At 41.6% G+C, this 10,695-nt stretch overlaps 1 protein-coding gene across 1 annotated transcript; it reads right to left on the reverse strand.

The window, feature by feature from the left end:
* Positions 1-1,789: 1,789 nt before the first annotated feature.
* On the reverse strand, positions 1,790-8,362 carry RP9 (RP9 pre-mRNA splicing factor). The gene is made up of 6 exons (XM_059487427.1): positions 8,134-8,362; positions 6,425-6,455; positions 5,526-5,655; positions 5,127-5,218; positions 3,629-3,690; positions 1,790-2,548 (listed from the first exon to the last, which is right to left on the reverse strand). The coding sequence occupies exons 1-6, from the start codon at positions 8,334-8,336 to the stop codon at positions 2,329-2,331; spliced, it is 738 nt and encodes a 245-aa protein (XP_059343410.1). The 5' UTR covers positions 8,337-8,362; the 3' UTR covers positions 1,790-2,328.
* Between the last annotated feature and the right edge of the window lie 2,333 nt (positions 8,363-10,695).

Genomic DNA, 10,695 nt, shown 5'->3' on the forward strand with positions numbered 1-10,695 from the left:
ATAACAGCAGAGCTTGCACTGCTCTGCTGTGGAGGTGTGTTCTATAAACCCTGACTGGGAAGATACTATGCCTTTAGTCAGGCATAGAAAAGTTATTTGGCATCTCAAACATTTAAATTAGATTTGATACAAGTTAGAAATGGTCTCTTAATGTATTTTTCTTAATTGTTGTAATAATAAACCCAGACTGATACAAAGAGAGAGTTCCATTAACAAGGAAGGGGACTGCAAAGGAAGAACTGAATTTGTTTATATTAAACTGAGCTTCAGAACAATCTTAAATGACAAAAGCTGAAGTAACTGAAGAGATGCTAAGTTAGCCCTGCTCTAGACAAGCCTGAGTAAGAGTTTTCTTGGAATGCATCAGGACAATATCAAGCTTCCAGCATCTGTTCAATAATCTATAAATGCATTAATCTCAGCCCCAAGTGTGGCAATACAAGAATCCTAGAATGTTTTGGGTTGGAAGGGGCTGTAAAGATCATCTAGTTTCAATCCCCTGCCACACACAGGGCCACCTTCCACTAGAACAGGTTGCCCAGAGCCCTGTCCAACCTGGCCAAGAGAATCAGTCCATTATAGAGATCCCTATGCTATTTCAGCTGTTAAATCTTTTTCTGGTGAAAGAACAAGGCCCTTGGGATTTGATAATGCTGCTGATATAGGGAACTACCATGAGTCACCAGTAAATCCCATCACAGGGAGATCTGCTAAGTACAAGACAAAATACAACTCTACCTTCAAGGTCTGGGAATATGATACAGAAACTTCTTGTAAGTAGGCCTTGCTTATCTTGTTTTTCCCCAGAACATACTGTGAATGACTGGCAAGGAATGGGGGGGGGGTTATTTTTTCTAAACCACTCTAGGACATGTAGGAGGGAGAAAAAACATTTTAATTTATACTTTCCCTTGTTCTCTCTTCCAAAGCTTTGAAGAAAATAAAACAATCTTGGCTGCATTGTACCCTATGACTCCTTGATTTCACTGTTAATGTTCACTCTACTGTATTAGAGCTGTATCGTGTGGGGTTTTTTTTTCAACCTTAGCATACCCACAGAGACTAAATTCTATAAAGTTCTTTCAAAGCAAATCCAGTTTTCTCTTTCCTTTTGCACAGTACCAATATCCACCATCTAGTTCCTCAATTCACAGCTCTGTACTAACGTACCTTGAGGCTTCAAAGAGAGTTGGTTACTGTAAACTGATGTTTATAGCTATCTCCATCTTCCTGGTTGAGTCTACAAGATTATTTAAAAGTGTGGTCAGTATGTGAGGTCTAATAAGTACAAAAAATGTTCTCTTCTTCCTGCTTACAAATTCTTTACTATTATTGTGGTTTCATGCATAGTTGAAAACCATTTTGAGAGCCTTACACATTTATATTCTTGTGGGATGATTCAAAAAAATGTTACCTCATCAAATCTAGTAAATATAAAAAGTGTGAATTTATTACCCCTAAGCCTTTTAAAAAGGAAACCTCCCTCAACTTGTACCAAAACAACTGATAGTGCAGAATGTGCAGAAATGCATCTTTTTAATTTCTTATGTGGAACCTTCCTTTTAAAATAACTAAAACTACTACCTCTTTACAGTTAAGTTGAATATTTAACATCATTACACTTGGCTCCCACTTCTATGGTTTAGACACTGGACATGTTTCACTTCGGGTGTTTCAGAGCTGCGTATTAATGATGGTGATGTTGAGATTTTGTTACACACACACCAAATAAAAAATCAAGTCTTGCAGATGCTGCAATTTTGTCATAAAATAAATCTCCTTGATTACCTTTTGTCTCCTGCAGCAGAACTCTTTATTTCCCTAGCTGCCAATATTAGGATAAGTACACAGAAGTTCAGCACGTACGCGCAGAAGAAAATACAGTACAACCTGCTCATTACAAGCACTGGAAGGGAACCCTCAGTGCTCTGCATGGTGCAAACAGCAGTCCTGGTACAATGAGGCTTTGTATGTGATAAAATAACTTCATGGAGTAAAGACACTTCAACAGATAGTCTGCTAATGCTACAGGTTTGTCGGTGATCCCTTGGTGGTCGCTGCTTTCTGCTGCTGGTCACAGGCAGCAATGCAGAGGCCCCATCTGACCAAGCTGGGTGAGTCTCAGCACGGCTTTTACAGCACAAAGATATGGTTCAATGCAGCTTTCTTCTTTCTGGCTGCAGAGGGGCAGAAGAGAATGCCGTATGCATACACATGTATGTTTCAAGTTTAATAAAGCCCTTTCTGGTGTTTTCCTCCTCATTCTTTGGATCTTTCCTCGCAGTTCACAAGTAGAGAGGTCACTGAGCATGCAGCAGGTGACTGCTGTCAGTCAGATTCTGACTTGTCATTAGATTTGGATGATTTATGCTTCCTCTTTTTCTTCTTCTTCTTTTCTTTCTTTTTCTTTTCCTTTTTTCTCTTTTTCTTCTTGTGTTTATGTTCTGAGGAAGTGGAGCTGCTGCCATCTTCATCATCGTCATCACTGTCATCACTGCTATCAGATTCTGAGGTAGAGTCCTCCAGGAGCTGCTTCAGTTGCTGTATCCTGAGTTTAAAATATGTGAATGAGAATCCTTTCTAGCTTGTCTTTCCCCCCTAGCTTTCATCCTTCCTTCCTGGCCTGAGGAATGGTTGAGCTGCATGCAAAGGGCAGGGGAATGCTTCCTCTTTCAGTTAATTACACTCTCATTACAGATAATATCATGGACTCACAAAAGCAACTCCCTTGAGACAAGCAGATGTTCTGCTTTCAGGGACTTTCCATCCCATTGGATAGGAAAGGCAGACAGGCTTATTAGTTTATTTATGTGTGCAAAATAATAAGGCAACAGCTAACACCAGCCCACCTGGTGATAAGAAGTTCTATGCTTATCCCTACAGAGGCATATTGGGATTAGGATGTTATGACATTCATTGTCCTGCTGATACAGAGGGGATGTCAGTGAAGCTGACAGAGCAGGTTCTATTCTGGATGCAGAAGTATTTTTGAAAGGCATTCTTCTTTTGTACTCTCAAGGATTAGGGACAAAATATTGGCTTATTTTATTGTTGTCTTCTGTATCCTCTTCAAGGATTCCTCTCCAAGAGTGCTGCTCTATGGGCTACCTATAGTTTGTTCAGTTATCCCACTGAAGCAGCTCAAGCAAGAAAGCAGCAAAACCTGCCACTTTATGCACTAAATAATGACCTCACAAAAGTAGCAATATCAGGGGCCTAGAACTAGCTTTCTAAACCCCCACTTCATTTCTACTGAAAACATTCTGACAAACCACATTTTAGAAAACACCTCAGTGAAGTCAGTGAAAGAAAAAAAATAAACTGTTTCTTCAGGCCTAAACCAAAACTACACCCAAGTACCTGAATATTATGGCATAAATGCATATAACTGCCCTTTAAACTTTGTTTTGGGGAGAATACAAAAGCTAAAGAATTGAAGTGATTGGAAGTATTAGAGAGTGATTATTTATAAAGTAGAAATGCATTAGTCTATCAACATAAAGAAACTGCCATTAAAAACTGTTCTGGACTAAAAATAAGCTCCTATAAAAAGGTCACCTATACATTAGTGCCACACTACCAAAATAAAAATGAAATTGAAAATGCTGTTTACTACAGGCACACTCACCTCTTTTCTTTTTCATGACGCTTATTTTCCCTTATTATATCATACATTGGATCTTCATGTGCCTTTAAAATGGAAAACAGGAAATGCAATGTTATCACCAATGGTTTTATCTTCTAAAAAAATAAACCAAAGCAACCAAATGCAAGAGGCTTTTATCAAAAGACAGAATATGCTTAGCAAGCTCTTAATTCACTGTCAGACTTAGCACTGCTCACCTGAACTTTTCCTGTATTTGCTTTAGGGAAAGGTTATCTAGCTACATCTCCAAAGAAGGGGACCTTCCTTAGGTATGCATCGCCCTACCTCTCCAATCACAGCCAACTATGAGAATCCCATACATAATCTGTGGGAATAGCTAGACTTAGATAGAATACTCAAGTTCAAAATAATGATCTGTACCCTCACAGTACATTTTAAAAATCTGGATATAAACAAACAGGAATACAGGAGTAAGGAATATAAGATATGGACAATGAAGCTGGAGTTGTTCCATTATGCTGTGCACTAAAATTACTGGTTCTAAAATCAAATTAAATGGGCACTGCAGCAAAAGATAGCTGTGAAGGAAGACAGCAAATAAACTTTGCAGACATTTAAGGTGGGTTCATGCCATGCAAGAATGCAGAAAAAAGGTGGGGTGGTCATTTCTGTTGGAAGATTAAGCAAACAAGTCCAACAGAGAGGAGAGATGGCCGATGCTGGCCAGAGGGGGGACCTGAAATTTCAGGAGCAAATGAAAGATGTTGGGAATGCACCATGAAGGGCCTTGGACATACAACAACAGCTTGATGCAACAAAGAAGCCTGAGGGAAAATGAAGACTAGAGGCAGTCTGGTCATGGGAAAGGACTAAAAATACTCTTTGCAGTTGCATATAATCAGTACAAATCCAGAACCTGGACAGACTAAGCCAAGATTACATTTCTCAAGGACAGAAATGAGGACATAAGACATGAAGTGATGACAGCTTGAAATATAGGTCAATGATGCAGAGCAACAGAAATTGTTAAAGAGATCACACAGGAAGAATTTGCAGAACTGAGATGTAGCTTCATGCAGCAAGAGATCAGACTTGTAGACAATGACTGGATAACAGACCTAGACAACAGCATTCATGATGTGGTTGTTCACAGTGAGAGCAGAAGGCTTGAAGCAGCTGTAATGTGGGCAGTTCAAGCTCGACTAAACATTTTTTGTTATGTTGACATTTTGATCACAAAAAAAAAATAATTGTTGAAACAGGTTCTTGAAGATTTCCAATTTATATGTAAAAATTATTAATTTTCCTCTTGAAGAGTAGATTTTCTGCAAAGTAGTCAAACATCCAACCACACCTGTAGCTTTTTCTTTATTAGAAGATTTTCGGCATCTATGTTATACTAGAGACAGAGAAAAGGTCCTTAATAAAGCATCATCTAACAGGCTTATCTTCAGCTGCAAGATTATGCATTATCAGTACTAAAAAATACAAGCAGTAATACTACAATATTGGTACTCACTACTCTAAATTGTTCCAACTTCTGATTGCCTTTAATAAAGAATGGGCATTCCTTATCTCCTGTTCTGTGTCCATAACGTTTACATCTCCAACCTTTAAAAAAAAAAAAGTAGCAGTGAACTGCACCTCTGAGACAGATCAGAAGAAGCATAAAAAAGCCAAAACCACATTTTTGCAAAATATTTTCCATCTGTTGGAAGAAACAAGAGAAACACAACCACTATGTTGATAAATCAATGCATAAAATACTAGGCTATTACAGCCTTCAAGATACTTTTCTATCAATATGATGTCAATCTACCTGGACTTCATCATCTGTTCACCAGACATTCTGCCCTCCCACAGTGTGAATGGATGGTATATGATGGTCTAATGACATCTGGAATATTTTCAGCCTTACACTGCATAACTTTGACTTCTTTTCCCAAAGGCATCCAAAGCCCTTTGGTTGGGGCATGTGCCAGGAATTCCCGTGCACTTTCATTGCCTGGTACATCAGGTATGCAGTCTTCTGGTTTTGTTTCATTCTCCTATGGGAAAAAAAAAACCAAAAAACCAGAAAGATAAGGACAATAAAGTAACTTCCTTTTTTTAAACTTTGCTAGAATTAATACTTCAAGTGTACAGACCTTCACTTTACAGGAAACATATTTCCCCCATTACCTTTTTTCCTGGTAACACACAAAAGATTTCAAATACTTGACCCTTTCTTTTTTTCTCACCCTTGAATTTTGCAGCCAGAACTTTGCTGTACAGGAATTTCAATCCTTCCCATCCATTTATTTGAATAAATAATAGAAATGAAAACTTAACACAAAGCAGAGACTTTGTTATCCTCTTCCTGCTAGAAAGACATAACAATTACAAGGAAGCCTTTACAACACGGAGCAGCTATTTTTTAGGTTAAAAACATTACTTTATTGCTTAGGTATATAACTTTGGCAAAAGTAATGACCATGATGAAAGAATTATTTTGGCCTAAGCAATAGAGAAGAATCCTGAAAAGATGTCATTCAAACCAAAAATCTGCTTTCCTTAAATGGCTCCCCTCTATCCACACTATTAAATACTGCATGAAGTATGCTAAGAGATGATGAAAGACCTGGTCTCCTTCTATCTGATCCTGGGCATTTCACTCTGGATCACCAAGATAAAGTAGTCAGCTTGTAATGATTCTCTGAGTTTTTTCTGGGAAGCACTTCTCTCTGTAATTTATATAGGTGTCATAGACACTTAAACACCTAAGAATTTATTGTGAAAATCCCTCATAATCCTAGAAAATGACTGCTTTTTACCAACCTTAATTAGCCCAGGGGGAGGTTTCTCATAGCTGAAAAGCAAATGAGATATTGTTACTCTCCAGCTTAGCACAGACAAATGAATTGAAAAAATACATTTTTTCAGTGGTATTGAGTTAAAGCCTTCAGCTCATATTTTTCCTAAAATTTTACCCTAATTAAGTTATAAGTAAGAACTACAGCAGAACATGGATACAGCAAGCTGAGAGACAGCATTTATCATATTAGTACACACATCTCTTGCAATATCCTTCAGATTCATATTCTTGTGGGAGCACAACTACTTCCTGGGGATATGTGGTACACTTGATCTAGCTTCAGTTAACACACATGCATAATTCTCTTTTTCTGCTGCACCCCTCCCCAAGGTCTCCAAACTTCTTTACTCCAGCACGGCTGAATCACAGACATAGCCAGCTGAAACTGTCAAGTCAGACAGTTCCTTACATCTAGCTTTGACAGCCAAACCTAATACATAATAATTTCATCATCTTCTGTGCATTAAACCTAAAGACAGAGCCCTAGTGACCAAAGTACCATATTTTCTGCAGCATTTCTTTGGGGTCAACAGTAGATAAAACATTTGCTAAAATCTAAGTAGCAAACAGGTACTACATAGAGCACACAGCACCTGAGATAATACATGTGCTAAGGAGTTAAATGCCAGGGCATTTTACAAAATGGTCCTGGAGGTAAAGAATACACATTACTTAGAAAGATGCATGTCTGTATAACTGAATTTGTACTGGGTATTTCCCCCCCTCAAATCCCATCTGTATTTAAACAGATACACTGTTTTCTGTAATCTGCTGCCTTAGTGAATGTGTAGAGTGATCTTAGAAGAGAACTGAGATTTTTTCAGGGCTGTTTTCCAATGAAACAAGAAGAACAGCACTGTGCAAGCCCGGAGTCCCAAAATCTTCTGCTTTATGGCAGACTCTTTTCAACAGGACTCTCCAGACATTATCCACATATTAACTCAGCAGCATATGAAAGGTTTGTACTGCCTGTGCATCATTTTAGGCCGTAAGTTTGATGGCATAGGCAATATTTCATCAGCTTAGCTGTGCACACACAGACACCCCTACATACCTACAGGATTGCTAGGCACAGTCATACTAATACAATCAGAACAGCAGGGTGGTTAAAGTATGTTCATCCCATCTTTATAACACTAACTTTGCAGTGCTTTTTGGTGCATTTAATAACAAACTGATTTTCACTTGCACGTGGAAAAAAAAAACAAAAACAAAATCATGTTCTTGTACATCTTCTGACCTTTTTACTCCATTAAAACAGTAACTCCTTTTCGGTGAAATAACATAAACCTCTTACAGCAACTTTTTATCCAAATTTCTTTTTGTTTCTTTTTTGGGGTGGGTTTTTTTTGGTGGTTTTTTTTTTTTTTTTTTAGTCCATTCTAGTGGAACAACCTCTGCTCCTATGCTGCATCTGTCAGACGTGGAGGAACCCGGGGGGCTCCGGGTCTGGAGCCTTCTGTGCCCCAACAAGCCCTTCATAAACCCCCAAGCAACTCTGCAAGTGGCACCTAACTCATTCTGCCGGCTCACCCCTAATGGGACAGGGGAACAATAATCACCACTCCCAAAAAAACCCTAAACTCTGCACTGGAAACGAGCCCCAAATGCCAAATGCAGGGCAGAGCTGGGGGCGGGAGCCGCGGGCAGCCTCCCCTCCTCCGCTCCTTACAAAGACTCCAAGTGCTGGATCTTCTGCAGCTGCTGCGCCTCCTGCCTCTTCCGCTTCCTCTCATGCCGCTCCTGGCTCCTGCCGCCGCTCGCCGCGGGCTCCGCATGGCTCCTGGCCCGCGCCTGGCTGCCCCTCGCCGCCGCCTCCTCCTCCGCTCCCTCCTCCTCGTCCTGCCCCTGCCCCCTGGGCGCCCGCTGGGCCATGGCCGCGGCGGCCACAGCCGCGGCGGACGGCGGGGCCCCGGCGACGCCCCCTGCCCGCCCTCCGCATCCCGGTTTCCGGCCGAGCGCCGACTTCCTCCGGCGCCGGCAGCCCCGGCTCCCCGCCCCTCACGGAGCCGGCCGGGCGCGGGGCTGCCCCGCCGCAGCCTCAGGCACCCCCGGCTGCTTACCGGGGGTTCGGAGTAACGTGCGGAGTGTTGTGTCTTCCAAACACCGATATATTAAAAAAAGCAACCAAACAAAAAAAAAATCCCCAAAAACCCAAACCCAAAACCAACCAAACAAAAAACTCCAACCCACCCAACGTCTCAGTCATTCCTGCCGTGCGGGAGAGCTGCACTTCCGGCCGGTGAGACGCCACCTGCAGTGCTGCATCCAGCTCTGGGGTCCCCAGCAGAGGAGGGATGGAGCACCTTTCCTGTGAGGAAAGGGTTGGAAAATTGGGATTGTTCAGCCTGGAGGAGGCTCTGGGATGACCTAACTGTGGCCTTCAGAACCTGAAGGGAGCTACAAGAAAGCTGGAGAGGAACTTTACACAAGGGTGTGTAGTGACAGGACAAAGGCGAGTGGATTAAAACTGAAACAGAGTAAGGTTAGATTAGCTAATGGGAAGAAATTCTTCACTGTGAGGGTGGTGAAGCATTTGCACAGGTTGCCCAGAGAAATTGTGTCTGCCCCATGTGTCTTCAAGGCCAGGTTTGTGACTCAGAGCAATCTTGCCTAATGGAAGGTGTCCCTGCCCCTGTAAGGAGGTTGGAACTAGATGGTCTTTAAGGTCCCTTCCAACTCAAAGCCTTCTGTGATTCTGAACTGAGAGGTGTATGGATACGCATGGAAGATGGCAGTGGGCTGGCTATGAGGTGTCAGGGAGCAGGTGACTCCAGGGTGGAGGGAAGGCTAAGGGGGTTGCTTCCCTCTCCAAGTTGAGGATGCAGCTGAGGGGCCTCTGAGGTTGGGGAAGGGGACTGGGTATGCAAGGAGGGCCCCATCACGGTGCTCATTGGGCATTCTTTACTGTGAGGGTGGAGAGGTACTGGAACAGGTTTCTCAGGGAAATTGCGGATGCCCCATTCCTAGAAGTGCCCAAAGCCAGGCTGGATGGAGCACTGAGCAACCTGGTGTACTGAAAGGTGTCACTGCCTGTGGCAAGGGAGCTGGAACTAGATGATCTTAAAGGTCCTGTCCAGCCCAAACCATTCTATGGTTCTCTGATCCTATGCTTGCCAGTGACCAAAATACATGTGGCTGGAGGTCAGCATGCAAGCCAAAACCCAGAGCTGGGTTTGGTTTTTCTCTCTTTTATTTGTTTATCAGGGGGTGGGTTGCTGTTTTGGAAGGTACATGTTGGTTACACGGCAAGGTTCTAACGCCAAAAAGTCTCTAAACAGAGACTTTATTTTGGAAGGAAACTCAGCCAGGTCTGGCTGGGACCTAGCTGACAAGCAAAGGGCAACCTGCTCTTTGCAGTTTCCTGCCTTGGCTGTGGTCTCTGTATTGGAGGATGAGCAGCAGAGGTAGATCGGTATTGGGAAGGCAAAGTTTAATTTTCTACTTTTGTTTCGTGCTGAAATTCAAGGGCACATGAGATTTTGGGAATTGCTTAAGAGCTGAGGGAAAGGCAAAAAATATATATCTTAGAAGTTCAGGAATTGAAGGTGTTTTTAACTGTGATCATTGTGGTGCTTCAGAAGTGCACATCAAAGGCAAAGGATGGTAATTGCTGTTATAGCACCCTGTGATTCTGAAATGCAGTAAGTCAAACATGGTCCTGAAAATGCCTATCTTTTACAAGGTAAAAAGCAATCTTACACATGATCTGACAATGTAATATTGTTAATCAAGCACTACTTTAATATTACTTTAGCTTTTACTTGGTAAAACCTTATCTGAGATGAACATTCACATGTCATGTTTCTCACTTGCATTCAGCTAAGTGGCTGCCATTGTAACTTCAGGAAACTATTTTTGTCCAATTAATTGCCACAGTCCTTTTCAAGGCAAAAGGTGCTTATTTTACTGTTTAAACAAAATAACCTAGCTTTTGCAAGACATGGCACTAATATTCACTATTGATGAAGATTTTTATTTCATGCACCACATTTTGTAGGTTTACTGGCCCTGGAAAGAATGCAGTGGCTATTCTTCCCCAGAACAGCACTCAGCAGCAAAACAATATAACCTTGCAGATAGACTTATCAAAAAAACCCAACTCCTGCTCTACATAAACTAACTCCAACCTATCCATCTGGCTGAGATGTCATCAGATGGCACAAAAGTTTTGAGTAAACCATTTTCATTCACCCCATGGGTTTTTAGACAGCTTGTGTATTTTCCTTAGCAG

This window comes from Ammospiza nelsoni, chromosome 1 (genome assembly GCF_027579445.1).
Source record: "Ammospiza nelsoni isolate bAmmNel1 chromosome 1, bAmmNel1.pri, whole genome shotgun sequence".
Classification (NCBI taxonomy): domain Eukaryota; kingdom Metazoa; phylum Chordata; class Aves; order Passeriformes; family Passerellidae; genus Ammospiza; species Ammospiza nelsoni.

What these genes read in the sequence shown, in the direction of transcription:
- RP9 (XM_059487427.1), bottom strand. Translation starts at nt 8,336, where the DNA reads ATGGCCCAGCGGGCGCCCAGGGGGCAGGGGCAGGACGAGGAGGAGGGA. An exon ending in AGAAGTCAAAGTTATGCAGT is followed by an intron (nt 5,219 to 5,525) that starts GTAAGGCTGAAA and finishes TTTTTTTTAAAG; the next exon opens with GTTGGAGATGTAAACGTTAT. An exon ending in CGTCATGAAAAAGAAAAGAG is followed by an intron (nt 2,549 to 3,628) that starts GTGAGTGTGCCT and finishes TTTTAAACTCAG; the next exon opens with GATACAGCAACTGAAGCAGC.